General features: G+C 41.2%; 2 protein-coding genes across 9 annotated transcripts in view; one reads left to right on the top strand and one right to left on the bottom strand.

Annotated features, from left to right (window-relative positions):
• Positions 1-9805, top strand: part of LRRC7 (leucine rich repeat containing 7) — a 172202-nt gene extending 162397 nt beyond the window's left edge. For 3 of the 5 annotated variants that reach the window (XR_015951009.1, XM_088673913.1, XM_088673911.1), the window contains 2 exons: positions 4666-4723; positions 4817-6291. Coding sequence is in view for 3 of the 5 variants with exons in the window: in XM_088673913.1 (XP_088530039.1) it covers positions 4666-4723; positions 4817-4836 (78 nt within the window). In the remaining 2 variants the exon portion in view is untranslated. Of the gene's footprint in view, positions 1-4665; positions 4724-4816; positions 6292-9665 lie in introns of those variants that run through there. The other 2 variants (XM_088673912.1, XM_088673915.1) reach the window with 2 other exon arrangements.
• The window catches only part of LRRC40 (leucine rich repeat containing 40), a 41148-nt gene continuing 23313 nt past the window's right edge, over positions 683-18517 (bottom strand). The window contains exons 15-19 of one of the 4 annotated variants that reach the window (XR_015951010.1): positions 9331-9422; positions 8882-8939; positions 6891-6946; positions 5729-5789; positions 1665-1740 (exon numbers count right to left, since the gene is read on the bottom strand). The gene's annotated coding sequence lies outside the window, so the exon portion shown is untranslated. Of the gene's footprint in view, positions 1741-4207; positions 4280-5728; positions 5790-6890; positions 6947-8881; positions 8940-9330; positions 9423-18517 lie in introns of those variants that run through there. The other 3 variants (XR_015951011.1, XR_015951012.1, XR_015951013.1) reach the window with 3 other exon arrangements.

Genomic DNA, 18517 nt, shown 5'->3' with positions numbered 1-18517 from the left:
CCATGAAGAAGCAAAATGGCTAGTGTGACAGAGACAAATTAGTTGCTTCCTTTGTGGGTTCAGGTACTTGTTACATCTCTGACCCAGTTGTGGAATTGATTCCGCAAGTTGAAGAATAACTTTTTTTACTTGATTTCCATGAAAAAACAATGTGAAGTTTGCCCAGCCTGAAGTTTTCCTAAATATATATATTGCTAACATACAGAACTTTGTGTTTTACTCCTTCATGTTGTGTGTGTGTGTGTGTGTGTGTTTGTTTTTGTTTTTTTTTTTTTGCATTGGCTCCATTTAAACTGAAGCCAGCTGGGGAGATGCCTGTGTGCAACTGATATCAGAAACAGTGTCAGAATCAGGGCAACGATCCACATCATTCTCTCCCTCAACTGTGATTTTGTGGTAATAAAATTGAAAATAACACAAAAGAGCCAAATATTTTTGAAGAACAGATTTTGTTTGATTTTTAGGTTATACAGTAATGAAATGTAGTATGACTAGATTGCAACCTCTGGGGTTTTTGAATATTTACAAAACCTTCGTACTAACACAGGGACACATCCAGTTTACTTTTCTTCATGCTCAAAACAAAACTGAAAATGTAGCTTAGACCATTGCTAATGACAGGGATGGTCCTAGGCAAGTTTCCCTTTTACAGTTCTTTTTTGTTTCTTTTTTTTATTTCTTTACACTTTTTCCATGCTTACTTTTCAATATTTGTTGCTGTTCTTCAATATTAAAATTAGAACATAGAAGAGATACTGTTAAAACATTTGATCAAAACAGATCATAGCAAAAATAATTTAGATACCTTGTACTGTAGTTTGCTCAAGGTTAACGCTTTCTGTCTGAGTCAGTTGTTTCTGCAATAATGAAAGGCAAGCCTGCAGGCAACTTTTTTCAGTGGTCATAGCCATATCAGAGGCATTCTGAAGCACCTTCTGGTTTCCACTGATTTCTCCCTCTGCAGAACAGGACAGTTGCAGAAGGATATTGGGCCTCAATATCTTTCCATTTCCTAGGGCACAATGATATGTCCACAACAGGGAAAGAGCCAGGGAGCATCCATGTGAATGTGCCTATTTTATTTATTGATCTTGCTGAGATAACAGTTATCATGGTGGTCACCTACTGAATCATAATTCACAATGGTCACCTGACACCAGTTTTGCCATTGCAACACATTCCATTATAAAGGGCATACCAGAAAAATAGTGTCAATTAAATAATAATTATTTTAAAGGGGTTTTGTTGCAATGTTTGGTTTAGCAGCATGGTTTACAGTTAGGTGATCATTAAGTTTGCAACTGTTTAACCACCAGCAGGACATGAAGCAGGGAGTTGTATGGAACAAGGAAGTCCTTAACTTGATAATTTGCTAGGTACCACAACAGATAAGTTTTGTGAACTGGCTCAGTGGCCCACGGAATGGCATTCGAATCCATAAGTACAACAACTCACTAAGTTTATACCAAATATATGATTATTGTGCAGCATTTGTTTCACTTTTATAAATGGCTTGTCTCTTTGACAATGGAACTTTTGTTAATGAAATAACAAAAACAAGCTCCTCTTGTGCTTGTTTCCCCCCATAGGCGCCTGTCATGCATCCTGCATTCATTCTCCTACTTTCTCACTTATTCATTTATCTGTACTGATATTGCACATCTCTTCTTCCTTCTCTCTTGTTCACTGTAGGCCCATCTCCTTTTCTCTATATATTAACAGAGCAAATGTTCTTGGTTTCTATAGAGAAATAGAAGGAAATCCACAAATGCTTTAAAAAAATAAACTTAACACCTGAATTTGCAAACAAAGGATATTTTCTACATTTGTTTCAGCTGTTATTTACTGTCAGCTTTATCTAATGATAGTATACTGTAACTAGTTTGATTACTGAAGTAACTTGTAGAGCATGTAATTTCCCTGGTGTTCTGTGAATCTGTGGATAACCTTAAGAGGGGAACAAGAATTTACTGGCATACCTGGATTGGAACTCTGGCCACTGCAAAACAACTTCAGAGGGGTGTGCAATTTTCACGGCAGAGAAGTTGCAGGAGAGGAGAGATAGGTGATGTGAATTTAGCAGCTTTCCCCTCCTTCCTCAGCTGTTTCTTCACTGCAGCCCCAGCCCCACTGTATTTGGCAACCCCAGTCTGAGGAAGAGAGGGAAGTGGAGGGCAGGAAAAGGGTTGAGCACCCGCACCTACTTGCCACTTCTCCCTTGAAAATCGTACCCTCCTTTTGTTTTCAGCTTTTAAGTAGCAACTGGCTGTCCAGACCTTTATCTGCTGTTGAACACCTAGTTTATCCTAACAAGGTTATTTGAAGCTCCCAAATATAATTCACCTTCCCCCTTACATTCCCTTAATATGGTGGAAAAATGAGTTCCATGTTCCAGGATTCTAATCACCAAAGGGACTTCCTACAAGTCTTATTGTGCAGAGAGCTGGCCCGCCTATGAGGCAGGGTAAGTCAGTCACTCGAGAAGAAGCCCTTATGCAGTTTGCCCCCTCCCCATCATGGGGGCAGCAGCAGGGCACTTTGCCTCAGGTGCCAAAATGCTTCAGGCTGCCCCTGGTAGTACAAGCTTGAAATAGGGCACAAGAGGTTGAGCAACCTACAGTGGCTCAAGTCAATGTGATTTGGTATGTTCTAAGATGCTGAGAGACTGGAAACCTCTAAGGTAGTACGGTAGTTGGGAATGAGGTTTGTAAGATATCTGGTGAAGCACAAAACAGATACAAAGTGTGCACTAGGCCCTGGAGGCTGCAGGGTTCACTGGTGCAGCAAGGATGAGTTTGATCTTTGTGTTCTCGCCACAAAAACTTGCCACAATATACTCAAGTGGCACACAAGCACTTGACGAGGATGTGTGTACGCCAGAGAAACTCCTTTGTCAGTTTAACAGAGGCTGTATGACGCTTAAGGAATTTTGAGTTGCTACCTAGGATAGCAGTCGGAAAATAATTTTCATTGCATAAATTAGTTGTGACAACTTCAGGTCTTACTAAATCATATGGTAAGTCAGAAAGCTGAAGCAACACCATCATATTGCCATAGGTGATGTATATTAAAAAGATAATGATGGGAATAATTCAACTTCCTGAATATTTCAACCTCAGCATATATCTCTGAAATAGTATTTCATTTCAGCGTAAAAGTAATTAAGGGAATTGCATACTTTGCATGAATTCTCGTGATACCGTTTTAGCTATTCACTTACTGTAAGTCCTAAAATTTTATTAGAGTATTTTGCTCACTAGAAATATCAACAAGAAAAAATATTCTGAGGTCCTATGCTGCGTTTTAACCACTGTTAGAGAGCTACGGTTAAAGGCAAAACTGCAAGTGACATGGGAGAATAAAGACTGGATTTCCTGATATTTATTATTATTATTAATAACAACAACAAATAATTAGAATTGAATGGGATCAGAAACATAAAGTATAGATTTATCTTTCTCATTTCAGGGCTAATTTTAGCTGGCAGAAGGGCTGCTGTAATTGGGAAAATGACGTTGCAAGGAAATGTCACTGCTTAGCCCCCCTCCCAAATACCCCAGTTGCCCACATTCTTCAAGAAGGGCAGAAACAAAAACTGGATAGAGTGGCACTGGAAGTTGCTTCTACGCATGCTCTGCCCATTTCCAAAATGGCCGCAGCGCCAGAAATCACTTCTGCACATGTCTAAAGACTCCAGACATGTGCAGAAGGAGCCTCCCCGGGCCGGTAAGAATCCGGGGAATTTACGAGGGTTTTTAAAATCCGGGCTGCCAGCGGGAAATGGCTGGGAAAACGGGGGTTTCCCGGGGAATACGGGAAACCTGGCAGCTATGATCATAATCCAGTGTTAACTTTTCCAAAATCCGAGGCAATAATTCAACCTTTTACTAAATCGTTTCTGCCTTCCAGCAGGAACACCTTGCGCTCTGGCCCCCTGAACGCATCCCCTCCCCTCAGTGTGGGCAGGATTGCATCCCACGTCACTCTGGGGGAATATCCTGGCCACCCCACCGACAGAGCCACCAATCCGGTGGCTCTTGGGGGGGGCGTGGGTGGGACAATGTAAACTCCGGTGGGAGGCTAGCTCAGCCCCTTTTGCCTCGCGATTCTCCCTCCCTCCCTTTAGGCTGGCCCATTGCCCTTGCTTTGGACTTCACTCGTCTGTTTTGAAATGGGGGCCAGGTCATCTTACCTTTAGAGCAGCAACTTGCCGCCTCACCATCACTCCCCTCCGCTGTGTTTCACCTCAGCTGAGTTTCAGAGCTGGAAGTTAACTCAGCTGTGAGAGAAGTGCTTAAGTAAGTGGCTGGGGGAGGTACACAGCAAAAGTTCAGCTTCCCTTACACACCTGTACAGCTCCAACTCAAACCTGCTATTTATGACTGGGGTCAAGTTGAGCTTAAACAAATAGGTCTGTCACCATCACATCTAGTGATGAATATAACCTTTTTCCACGGGAACTCGCCTCTGGCATGAAACCAACGCAGAATTATTAATGCTAAACTATCAAGCACATCCGTGTCATGTGAACTAAACTGTTACATGTGTTCCTTAGCATATGGATTGTGTCGTGGGTTTTCAGTATAAACTGCTGGCATTCAAGTACCAAGAAAGCAGGCAGTGGCAAAGTAGCCAAACCACAGCCACAATACTTTCCTTTTTCAGATTTCAGAACCTGGTTATTACCCTGACTACTGGTCAACAAACCTGGGGTGGCTTCATGGTAAGTCTCAAAATGGGTATAAATTTGAAGTATTTTTTTTTGTAAACCAAAGTTAGCAAATGAGGTTCTGAAATATATTTGTTCTTATTACAGATGGCACTGAGTACACATGAAGCACTGGATATCTCTTAAAGCCAGTTTCAAAATCCAGGGTCTTGTTCCCTGAAAAAAACAATGCCTCACTCAATCTGCTATAATGCATCATCAAACGTCTGAGTTAAGGAACTTGAGATATAAATATATATTGTTTGCCTGCCTCATGTATTGATATAGATCATCAACAAAGAACTTTTTTTCATCACAAGACTAACTTCTGATTCTTTTTATGACAAATATGTCAATAACGCCCGCGATATAAAGTAATTGAAGCTGTTTCAAGTAAACCCATATCTCAAGGCCAAACCATAGGAAAATGGAACATGTATTCCCAACCCCAGAAGTCCAGCATGCAGTTCTTATGAAAGGCAACTACTTTTTAGGTTTATGTTGGAAAGGAATCATATATGATCATTATCAGAGCTCTGTTTAAATTACCATCTTTCACTACATTGGAAACATAATACTTTTGACATAAAATACTGCTATCAATACCCTATCCATGGCATACATTGGTATCTGTAAGGAAACAATCTTGTGAGCTTAAAGTGTAATGGTGGCCCTTCAAGGTGGAACCAAGTAGGCTTGGATGCACTAACTACACCTTACCTTTGAAAATTGAATGGGTCTATGTTTCACTGTAATTCTAATTTGGATTTTTATGCTTTCAATAGAATTATAATTTATGTGCCCTTTAATTCTGCCCTTAATAATCCATTTGATTTAGGATTCCTTTTTCTGCCCCCATTTGTACCACCACCCTCTAGCATGTGCTATTATACCAGTGAATCCTTAAGAACTCATGTTTGTATACTTTTGTAGCCAACTGCATCTAATTATCAGGTAAAGGTTGTAAAAGGAGGAGGGCTGAAAGCTTGCTTATAAGGTAAATCACTCCTGCCAACGTACCATGTGTCAGATGATCCACACTGCATGTTTAGGAATCATGTTCTGATCTTTTGATGTACCCCTTGGATAAAAAAAAAAACATTGTTATTGGCCCTTTGCACTGCATCATGTTCAGGTAAACAGAACCAAAAATAATAATGGGTTCACTCATTTTCAGCCAGCAATCCATCTGAATCCCCCCCCCCCCAAAGACCAATAGGATTACTCTGGAGGTAACCGGATGGAGAAATGTGCCCTGTTAAGAGTTTTTCAGTCCTTCAGTTGGAAGCCAAAATTAGGCCATCAGGATACGAGAAAGGGACATGCAGACAGATGTTTTGCACTTAAGGCCATTTACTGCAACATGACAGACTATCAGCCTTTACAGAAAACAAACAAATCTAAAATCTAAATGGAGTCCAGCTTCAGGCTGGCTCTCAGAAAATATGCCTCTGAGGTTTTGCACACTAAATCCAAGGCTTTGTTGAATGTCTTTGATCTGTCTGGAATTTGTACTCTTTCTCTTAAATTATTTTCCTGCTATTTGTTAAAACATTTAAATTAATAAAAGAATTTTCTCTTTAGTGTGTGGGCTCTCTGTTCGTTATATTTTTTCTTATTCCTTGCCTACCTGATTATGCTTATACTTTCAACACTGTGTTGCAACTTTATGAGTTCCCCCCCACTACCACTCTGTACACACAGACGTAATTAAAGACCCTAAACTAGTCATCTCCTTGGAGGCATGGAAAGATCTCGCACACATCCTGTGCTTCACCATCTACAGGTGCTTCTCTGATTAAATACGGGGGACAGCTCTCTGCATAATGAAGGAAGTAAATGTGGAAGCCTGGACATGCAGTTCTGTGTACATAATTCTGTATATGAATTACGGCAACTGTATCTGTTGGGAATCAAAAAGTGCCTTAGGGATGCCAATCAGCTCATTCGGATTTTTTCTTTTGAATGGCTGCCCTTCACACCATATCACTTGGTGAGTTACTGTGGCTCAGTGCCTAGTGTGTTAGATTTAGGTTGGGGAAGATCTAAACCAAAATCCTCACTATCTTGGGTTTTCTTTGTCTGTGTTTTGGGGTGCGGGGGGTGCGGAAGGAGAAGCATGCATACAGCAATGAGGTCTTTGGAGGAAAAGATGGGATAAAGCATGTAGTATCATACATACCTTTTAAAATAGCTCTATTATAATTGCAGTTTGCAAAGGCAGATGATCTTGGACTCCTTTGGGAGGTGGGGAGGATAAAACTGAATAAATGTGGGTTGTGCTATTCAGTAACACAGATTCAAATACACTAGGCTAGATTCCAGCCACCGAAACCCCCAACATTGTTTTAAACTGTTTTTCCAGGACAGCCTGACATACATTTCTAGCTTTTCTTGTCAAAAATTTTGACTAAAGTATTTGTAAATGAGTGAGCATTTCTACAATGCTGGTCACCAGACTTGAGTTTAGAAGAAGCAATAGGGAAATGAATTAAGACCCTCTTATGAAAATAATACTGGGCCTGTTCAGATATGGTTTGACCATCATTTGGCTTGTTTCATTCCCACTCGTATGCTCTGATTTATTTCCTTATCTTCTTGGCTTGAGTAAACCAGTTTTCATCCAAGCCAGAATTGGAATTCACAGATTGTGAAGTAAATAATGATGTGCGCAAACCAAGGAGGATGGAAATTTGAACATGAGAGGGAAAGTTCCACCAGCCAGATCATGATTTGGCCATTATCTCCCAACTCTGGTACTAAAGAAATGCCAACGACCTTGGGGAAAGGACTGGCATTTGTGATGTCTCTTGGAAAACATTGGATTTGCTCTTACAGGCATATAAAATGAACTGAAATATCTGATAAGGGTTTGTTTGGTTACTTTTTACCAAAGTTTAACTTCTGTAGATGATGGTTTGAACTATGGCGCAGCATGCAATAAATATGCTTAATTCATGCATACAATGAATGAAAATCAGTAACTGGTAAATTATATTAATATGCAAGAAATAAAATTGTCAACTGTTTCAACTATTTTAGAATGTTAAGAATGAAAAAGTAAGGTAGTAATAAAAAATCCTAAAATAAACAATCAAATTCTGAATCTGTTACGATTTAATTTTGCTGAATCTAATACAATGGTACCTCTACTTACAAATAACTCTACTTACGAATAGAGCTCCGTCCGCCATCTTGGATGTGGTTTAGATAGGATTTTTTCTACTTACGATTTTTTTCTCCCAATGCATTCCTATGGGATTCAACTTACAATTTTTTTCGACTTACAAATGTGCGTTCAGAACGCATTAAATTCGTAAGTAGAGGTACCACTGTATAGATATGAGTATGATGCACAATGAATGGCTATTCTGAAAAGAGAACTCAAAAAGATATTTCAGTGCCTGAATTACTATTACTAGAAAGAAACCTAAATATATTCTGAAGCTCAGGCATATTAATAACTAGTGCAGACTGTGAGGGGAATATATTGGTAACTCCAGCAAAGCAAGTGACATATCTTCCTAAAATTATGTTCTGCAGACATCTTGGTCAGTTCTGACACCATTGAGGTAGCTTCTGTTTACTGCATATGAAATGCTAATCTGGATTAAGGAGGCTAAATGGGGGTGGGCAAACTGGTTATATGGCATATACTTGGGTCAATATGTTGAAGTCAAGATCTCCAGGTTTCTTCTAACTCAGATGCTTTGAAAGCAATTACCATCCCAAGCAAAGTCTCAGTTTTTCCTTAACAGACCCTTAAATTTCCACAAATGCTATATACCTAATCTTGTCACCTTCACAGAACATTTTCAGGTCTTAACTGAAGTCTTATATAAACTGCATTGCATTCTGACTTGGATGAAATCTTCAGGGTATGAGACCTTGAAGAATGAAAAATATTTCCTTTTGATGTGACGAACATAAGAGCTTTGCTAATCTGGACTGGCATTGTATTTGATGACTTGTAGAACAGAGCATATTACACACGTGTACAATTGTATACATTAACAAGTAATCTTAACAGGGAAATTTGGATTCCTGAGAAAGTTGGTTTTCATTTTCTAAGCTTTTATGTGTTACAGATAAAATCATGGAAATAGGCAAAACATGTTTGTTCTGTAATCCATGGCCTGTGTACCTGCTTGGCATCTCAAAACAGTATCTTACCCTTCTTCTTCAATACTGTCACTTCTTTTTTTCATTCTCTGTTCCTGGTGTCTTTGCTCTGAAACAAAATCAATTATGAAAATGTGTTAATCCGTGGAGTACATAGGTATTCTCAGCGTTAAGCTTGGCTTTTGTACAAGGGCTCCGCATGCTCAAACATGCCCAATTTATAAATTATAGTTGCTGTCATTGAATAGTTGTTCTTTTCACAAACGCCGGCCTAAACCTCACACAGCACTTAAGGATCTCTTTGGCTTACAGATCACCAGCGTTAGTGCCGATGTGGAAGGCAGGACTGACCAAACTCAAGCGCTCTGAACTCATGCTTGCAGTTAGCTCTCTTTCACACTAACACACTATTAGGTAATGTGAATTAGTCCAACCAGGATAGCACTCATCCAAGTAGAAGAGTTGCGGGTTGTAGTTATTTATTGTTATGAGACACTTACATACACAGAAACCAATGTGATCAGGATGGAAACCTGAGTAGCTTCTTTCCGAGAGCAAGTCTCCTTGCTGAATTGAGGCAGATTCCTGGAAACTGAAAATTATAAACCCAAATAAATTGGTATAGGTGGAAATAAACAAGAGAGCAATAGATGACTACACCATTATGGGGTTGCATAGACTTTTGGAAAACCAAAATTTGAATGGAGCTTTTACTGGGGTAACTTCTCAGCTGATTTTTATACACTTGTAGGATTTCAGTTGATTTTATAGCTGTATTTCCCATGTAGCCACAATGGATATCTAGTTATAATTTTTTCTCTTTTGTCTGTTACAGGCAAATGGACACAGTTTTGTACATATGGAACATGAAAAAGCTGTACTACTACTGAAGAGTTTCCAGAATACAGTAGACCTAGTTATTCAACGTGAGCTTACTGTCTAAATATTTTTTATAAATAGTAAAATATGTCTAGCCAGATCTAATGTTTAATTAAATAAAAATTTATATACATATATATATATAAATAAATGAATATATATATATATATATATATATATATATATATAGGAGGGAAATTGCCAATTGCTGGACCAATGGCAAACATAGTGCCAAATGTATAATAATATATGTTAGTACTGATCATTGGGAGGGATACCTATATAAATGTAACTTCCATGGGATTACATATTAGTTCTCATTGTAAGCCTTTGTGCATTGGTACCAGCTTTTTTCAAGATGATTTTAATTATTTCTAGATGTCATGTGATTTCAGAACACAGAAGCACACACAAGCTATTTACTAATTATTCTGTCCATCAAAACACAGGCTGCGTGCACAACACACCTTTAAAAGACATGACACCCACCTACCCCAATAGCCTTGTGAGGGATAAACTACCATTTCCAGGATACTCTGGGGGAAGCATGCCCATTTAAGGTAGTGTGTGTACCCAGCCAAAGCCTCAAAGTTTTTCATGGCTTTAGAAAGAAAACTATTTAAAACTGTAATTCCCACAAAGTCTATCTTAAGTGAAATATAATGGATTATTAAATAGTATTTTTATAGACACTTAAAATGAAATCTATATATAAATTAAACCTGTAGTCCTATATCCACTTACCTGAGAATGAATTCCATTGCACGTAATGGGGGTTTCTTCTGAGGAGACATTTATAGAATTGCACTTTAAAACTTTTGGGCCTGATACAACTAAATATTTGCACTAGCAGGAGACAGTGCAATGAGCTCTGCTAGTGCAACAGGGCTCCCCCCCCCTATTTCTGGACACCCAATCAGCTGGGGGGGGTAGAGGAGAGGGAGATCTTTCTGACTGGCAAGCAAAAATGCTTGCGCTGCCATTACAAATGTAATGGTGAGACACTGAATTCCTCCCTTTGCCTTTTTAAATTTCATGGGTGGTGTTCAACTGTTTTGCTCAGAGTAGTAATGTCTAAGTTAATCATTTTCATTTATTGCAATGCATCTATTCTGAGTAAAACGTAACCGAATAGCATCCAATGCCTTACATCAGGGGTGTCAAACTCAAATTCATCGGGGGCCGCATCAGCAGTTTGGTCACCCTCAAAGGGCCGGTTGTATCTGTAGGACTATGTGTCCACTCTTTATTATCATAAATTATTGTCTCCATTAATCACAAACATGTATTCACTTTCCCATCTCTCCTGAAATTGCCTTCCCTCTGCATCAACTTTTCTTTTCTTGGGCATTTTTGAGTTATTTGATTGTAGTTTATGGTCCTTATACCACTGTAAAGTGACACGGATATATCCAAAGTCTACCGCTCAGACTTTTAAGCAGAATAATAAGCAGACCCCCCCCCCTATCATAGAATCATAGAGTTGGAAGAGACCACAAGGGCCATCCAGTCCAACTCCCTGCCAAGCAGGAAACACCATCAAAGCATTCTTGACATATGCCTGTCAAGCCTCTGCTTAAAGACCTCCAAAGAAGGAGACTCCACCACACTCCTTGGTAGTAAATTCCACTGCCAAACAGCTCTTACTGTCAGGAGTTTGATGAAATAGCAATTTGCTGAGTTTTGTTTTAATTTTAGTAGAGCACTGGTTTCCAAGGGATAAACAAAATGATGAGTTTGGTCACGTCTAAGGTTTGAACTCATAATTCAATAAAAGGAGACCGATAAATTATCACATGCGAAGCTACAACAGAAACCGTAAGCACAGATAATTCTGTGTCAGCACATAGTCAAACATACGTTGGGTTTTTTTCACTGCCAAAGCAAAGAGACACACCAGCTTTGCATGCCTATGTTAAATTCCATCCCTGCTGCTGCAAAAAAACTCAATTCCAAGACCCCATGGCCCTGCCTGGATGTGTATCCTACTTTACAGTAAATAGTTCTCTGTTGGAAGGAGTCCTCTATTTGAAATGCTGTCCTGCCCATACCTAGTTTAAACATAAAGAACCATAAGAAGGGAGAGCAGAGATTCTGAAGATTAACAATCAGCACTTGACCAGGCAGACTGAGCATATATACCTGGTCACAGCTTTGCCCGCTATGGTGACATTTATTGTTTTTCTATTTAAATTAGTAATTGTTTCTGAATTAACATTTATACATACGTAAATTTTAGGCAAATCTGTGTTCTCTTTTTGTGAGTGTACCAATGGTCTCTGTGTGTATCAATGGTCTTTTTTCTCCCCTCATGGTTCCTCATTCACCTGGAACTTTAGGATCAGGTGCATATTCTGACCACCTTCCATACATTTAGGTGACCCTGCTCTTGAGGGGGAGGTGGTATTCCTTCCGAAAGAACAGTGGCTTTCAAAGTGTATTCTGAGGGATGCTGGGGCTTCTTTGAAATTTACCAGAGGTTTGTAGTGATGGACAAGATTCCCTGAAAGACAAGGGGGGGAAGGAGGGGGGAATATTTGGATGCAGCCTTATTATCTGTTACACTACTTGCGTGACCTCATCGATTTTGTCATTCACATGTGTTGCTTAGGGGAGTTTGGATTTTAAATCGCATGATGGAGTCACAAGCAAAAATCATCCTTGTGACCTTATTCAAAATGACATTTGAGCATGGAATTAAGTTGCTATAAAGTTGGCAAAGAGATTGGTGCTGTTTCAGAATAAATTGCATGTACTTAGCAAAATAAAAAAATTCCTTCAGTAGCACCTTAAAGACCAACTAAGTTTATATTTTGGTATGAGCTTTCGTGTGCATGCACACGAAAGCTCATACCAAAATATAAACTTAGTTGGTCTTTAAGGTGCTACTGAAGGAATTTTTTTATTTTGCTTCGACTCAGACCAACACGGCTACCTACCTGCATGTACTTAGTTGGCGTCTAGGGTTATTAGCAGAATGGCTGCATGCCCTGAATTTGGCTGAGGAATTTGCCATCATTACAACCCTTTTTCAAGACATGTTTATTTTGCTGTAATTAGGAGACTGGCTGCACAGATGCACCTGCTTTTCAACAGCACATTTATATAGGATTCTTCCTTATGCCTGATGGGACCTCAACAGCACAAGTACAGGCTAAGAAATATGCACAGGGAGCATATTGCTTTGCATTTAGCACTGGGAAGGGGGTGGATTCTGCCTGCAGTGCAGAAGAATGGGAACCTGTCAGGTGAACACGCTTAAACTATAGGGATTTTTGAAAGTAAATTTCATATTTACAGCAGCTAAAACAAACAAAAATCCCGGCCTCCGGCCCGCCCGCTGCTGTGAGGCGCTTGGGAGAAGTGTGAATTCTGAAATACAATTAATTTTTGGTTTGTGTATTGCTTCCAGAAGCACAAATTAGGTAGGTTCACATTGCAATGTAAACTGAACAGTATTTCTCCTCCACCTCTACCGGGTATTTCCACTACTTTCCCTCTTACTCCCTATCCTAGGGTGACCTTGGGCTAGTTCTCAGCCTAACCTACCTCACAGGGTTGTTGTGGGAATAAAATGGGGAGGAAGAATACAACACCTTCAGCAACTTGGAGAGAAAGTGGGATATAAAGGCAATAAAGAAAATTGAAGGGGGCATGTCTAGAGACTGCTCCCCTGAATGACCTGCCCCTGCAAGGAAGAAATACACACACAGGACTCCTTCACTTCACAAGATACTGTACACTTCAGACTGATGCCAACTGTGCCAAGGGGTGTGGACAATGCACAAGATAAGAATGCAAACAAAAAGGAGCCCCAGCCAATTGCAACTGACTGCACAATGCATGTTCTTGTTACACTCCTCCTTCGAATGCACCCAAGATGTATAAAACATGGACCCCTAGCACACGGCTGTTTTCAAACAAACAAAGAAACACACACACACACATCCCGACATGCTTCGCTGGCAACTGGGGCGCCTGTCCAAAAAACACACACCCTGAGGCTCCGCTGCCCACGTAGGCAGAAACACGAGCAGCCAACGTCAACGTGCATTTCCTTCTCTCTCTCTCTCTCTCTCTCACACACACACACACACAACCCATTCACATTATACGTGTCGCGCACGGGCGGTCGCCGAACCTCGCTCTGCCTGGGTGGGCGGTGGCGGGGGAGGAGGCGGAGGCGGCGTCTCCCCTTCCGAGGGGGTCCGAACCGGCTGCGAGGAGAAGCTGCCGAGGCAGCTGCGGCAAAACGGGCGGCCAGGGCCCTGAGGCGGGCAGCGCCGCGGCCCGCAGGCGCACCGGGGCCCTCCGCCCTCCGCCGCCTCTTTCTCCTCAGGCCCGCCCTGGCACCGCCTCCTCCGGCCCCGTCGCAGGAGCGAAGGCGGCGGCGGAGACCCCGCGGCCCGGACGCCGAGCGCCGCCGCCGCCGCCGCCACCATTTTCTCACGCCACCATTTCTCACGCCACCATTTTCTCACGGCGTGAGGGGAGGAAAACGAGCCCCCGCGTCGGCCACGCCCACCTCCTCCAGTCAGAGGAGCGGGCCGTGAAGGAGGCTCCTGCTGTTGCTGCTGCTGCTGCTGCTGCTGTATATAAGTGACGCCGCAGCCGCTGCCCTTTCCCCCCACCCCCACCCCAGCTTTCACAAGCGACGTTCACTTTTTGCGCTGGGTTTTCCCGTTTCCCTCATGTTACACGGCTGCTGCTGTTGGGGGCACAGGCTCGCCTAAGTGAACGCGCCGGGCCTGGGCGAGTGGCCGGTGGGCAGGCGGGCGGGCCACATCGCGAGGTCTGGCGGCGGGCGGGCGGCGGGCCACATCACAAGGTCTGGCGGGCCGGATTTGGCCCGCGGGCCTTGTGTCTGACACCCGTGCCTTACATGATTAATTTAAGGTACTCCCTGAGCTGGGAGAGGGTGTCAAACATGCAAAACTGAGCTTCAATGTGTATAATATTATTTGAAAAGCTCATCTCCTGCCCTTCATATGTATTTGCATCACTCAGGGTAGCTTGAAATAATACAACCATATAAACCAATACAACAAAGACAGGCAGAGCTGAAGATGATGATAAGATGCACCACACAGCAGACGTAAGATATAGTGAGATATGATCATAGAATCATAGAGTTGGAAGAGACCACAAGGGCCATCCAGTCTAACCCCCTGCCAAGCAGGAAACACCATCAAAGCATTCTTGACATATGCCTGTCAAGCCTCTGCTTAAAGACCTCCAAAGAAGGAGATTCCACCACACTCCTTGGTAGCAAATTCCACTGCCGAACAGCTCTTACTGTCAGGAAGTTATACAATGAGGTAATATAATGTGGGTATGGCCACAGAGGTGGTGTTTTTTTGCCACTTCCCATCCAATATTCAATGTTCAGCCTGGAACATGACATGGAAGGGAACCTTCAAAGCAAATCTTAGGCAGCAGGCAACCTAGGAGGGGGAGAGATGGTCCCTCAGGTATCCTTTTGGGCAAGGATGAGGAACCTCTTTGTCTGGCCCTCAGATTCTCCCCAGGCCACACACTGCCCAACTAGAATGTGTCTCTGAGCTGTGCTAAGGCCTCTTGCTTGCCTGGAGAGAAAAAGGTGTGTGTGTGGGGGGGTGCCTGTGTAAACCTCTGCCTTTCTCATGGGTTTGCATGGCTGGAATGTAGTCAAGTGTACAATAGTCTCACATCCTTTGTTCAGCCCACTTTGGCCTCTGGCCCCACCCACCACTACCATGTGGCCCCATGAGATAATGCAGCCCTCAGTTTGAAAAAGGTTCACCATGCTTGCTGTTAGAGGTCCCAAGATAATTAATAGAACTTTGAATTGTGTTCAGAAATGAATTAGCAAGAAGGGGATTTGCTATTTCTTACCACAATCATAAGGACGCGGGTGGCGCTGTGGTCTAAACCACAGAGCCTAGGGCTTGCCGATCAGAAGGTTGGCGGTTTGAATCCCCGTGACAGGGTAAACTCCTGTTGTTCAGTCCCAGCTCCTGCCCACCTAGCAGTGTAGGAGTTAATCCACAAGGTGACCATTAATGAAGGGGAATAGTGTGCAAATCACTTAATATTGCTTATCAATAGAAGAACCATTACGGTAACTAATTAAAAGTGGTTTAGCCCTAATGTAATTCAGTTCTTTTAGCACTTTACACCAGCAATAACATTTCTGAATATACATTATAATTAAACTATTTAAAATATTTATATGACACCTTCTCCTAAGTGTCATATAATGAATGAAATATAAAACCATAAAATAACTCAGGATAGCCTTACAACTAAACAGAATGTGGTTTCAGCTCAACTGTTTTATCAAAACAGATAATGATGACAGGTTGCTTAAGTAACAAGTGGGGATAAAGTTGATCTACCTGCCATGGAAGCCAGGGAGGTGGCCTGGGAATCATATGTTCTTGCTCTTTGTTTCATAGCAAGAATGGAGAATAAGATGTTATTGTTTTTGCATGCTGTCGGCCTGTAGTGACCTTTGAATCCCAGATCAATGATCTAAAACTTCAAATGCTATGAAACTTACTAGTCCTCCTATCCAGATGGGGATCCTATGCTTTAAAATTCATTTGTTTTCATTTTTGATAATGATTTAAAAACACAGTGAAATCCAAAAATTGACATTTATTCTACAGTTCTTTAGAATTTGACTCTGCTGCATTGGTTGCCATGGTACCAGTTCTGTTAGCAACGGTTCTTAAAGGTTTATTTACCAACTCTCACCTTAGAGCTACACTGTAAGTAAAATAAAGGGGAAGGCTGACATTCCTTCAATTCAGCACAACAGCTGTTCAGGAAAACATAATGTGTATGGAGCATCACTACATGGAGGCAGTGACACAAGCTTGTTATGTATCTATGCAGGCAGGCAGAACATACACTTGTGGGGGAAAACTCAAAGTATTTGATTAAAAACGGTAGGTGGCAAGTACTCTTAAGAGTCTTGTGCTTTTCTCTCATAAGAGTGGGAATGCCTCTTGCGGTATAGACGTTTGCTCTTACAATTGCATGCATTAATAAATTCAAAAGCTTCTTGGTTTGGAACCATTGTTCTTACCCATATGCAAATTTTAATTTATATATGAGCTATAACACATGACCACCAGACTACTCAGGCAACCACTATAATTAAGACTCAAAGTCATGTGTTCTGCTGCAGCAATTGCAGAAGCCCTATGACTACAAATATAGGCAGTCAAAATGTAACTTCTGCCGTTATTGGGTTTGCCACTATACTCATCTCTTTCTTCCCTCATGGAACTCAAGTCAGCATACTTCTTGTTTCCATGTGATCTCTCATCAGAGCCTCACACCCTTTCTCAGTGATGCTGCTTCCATTTTGGAACCAAAACCACCCCTCCACGATACCTAAATCTTGTTAAGTTTTAGATACAGTATCTGTTAATTCACACAGACACATAGCAAGATCTGATGCCAGCATTGATATTTTTAGGTGGCTGGCTCTATGCCTCATTTTGGTAACTATATTATGAATTTGAAACTTCTGTTGTAACCCACCCAAAAAAATATGTGACTGGATGAGAAATGTTTCCCCAAAAAGGGCAGACTTCTTAGCTACATTGGTTGCATGAAGTCCCTCTGGATGGTGCCCTGTGTGACCAGTGCTGTTTTTCTAGAAAAAGAGATGCTGGAACTCACCATGAATGCCTCCCTTCTTCTCTTATGATGGCAATGGCACCCACCTGAGAGGTGCCAGAACTGGGTTCCAGTGAGTTCTGGCTGGAAAAAAGCCCTGCTTGTGACAAATTTATAAATAAAAGATGGAACAGTGGTTAATTTGAAAACAAAAACCTATTATAAACCTTGTGCCTAGAAAGCTATTGGAATGAAAGCTATTTTCCACAAAGGATAGAGTGTTCTTTATCCTACCACTCTCAGCTTTCCTTTCTTGCAGCAAGCAGTGCCTACCCATTTACCAAACTAAAACCAGTAGTTTCAGCATTGTACAGAGCTAACTTGTGAGTGTACTGACTTCTGTGTCTGACTAGAATACATGCCTATCTAAGAAATAATCGTGCAAATCACAGAAATATAAGCAAAATGCTAATCTGCTCACCTCCCTGCTAATGTTCAGAATGTATCATTGAAAACAGCAACAGTGTTTAGTAACATTGATTCGGGTTTTCCATGTTTACAGCTTTCATGTACTTTTGGGGCAAAATTAAGATGTAACTCAAACAGTGACTTATACTTTCACAAAACATTTTTTCTTCCTTTAGGAATTGCTGTTGAATATTTTCAGTTCCATTTTTTTCCTTTGCTCATGGTCTTCATTATTGCATTGTGTTCCAAGTGTGAGATAAGAATAAAATCTATTTCTAAACCAGTAATTTGGATTGGATTCACGTGTAGAGAAGGTGGGTTAATGAACAACAAGGACAGTTTTTGCTATATCCAACAACAATGGTAGTTATATTTGCGCAGCCCAATACTGACACCCAAAGGCAAAGCCTAATTTTCCTCAGCACACACATTTTTAATAGCCAGATTTCTAACGCTCTATACAAAAGCAGAATTTTAACTCAGACTTTTAGAATGAGTCGTCCTTACTAGTCTTTTTGAACTTTTCAGATGTGCATTAAGTCAAACACAAAACATGTATAATACACCCCATTTTACTCTATCTAGCATTTCCATGCCCTCTTGTAAAAGCTTTTATTCTTAACATCAAGAAGCCACACCAGTTCAGCACAAGAGGCTGAATTTTTATAAACTGGGGCCTTTCCTGCCTCTTTGCTAGCTTAGGTGGCTTAACACTGGGCAAGTTGAAGA

Source organism: Zootoca vivipara, chromosome 7, assembly GCF_965207765.1.
Source record: "Zootoca vivipara chromosome 7, rZooViv2.hap1.1, whole genome shotgun sequence".
Lineage (NCBI taxonomy): Eukaryota > Metazoa > Chordata > Lepidosauria > Squamata > Lacertidae > Zootoca > Zootoca vivipara.
Note: the sequence above shows the minus strand (reverse complement) of the source record. Positions and strands in the feature narration are given on the sequence as shown.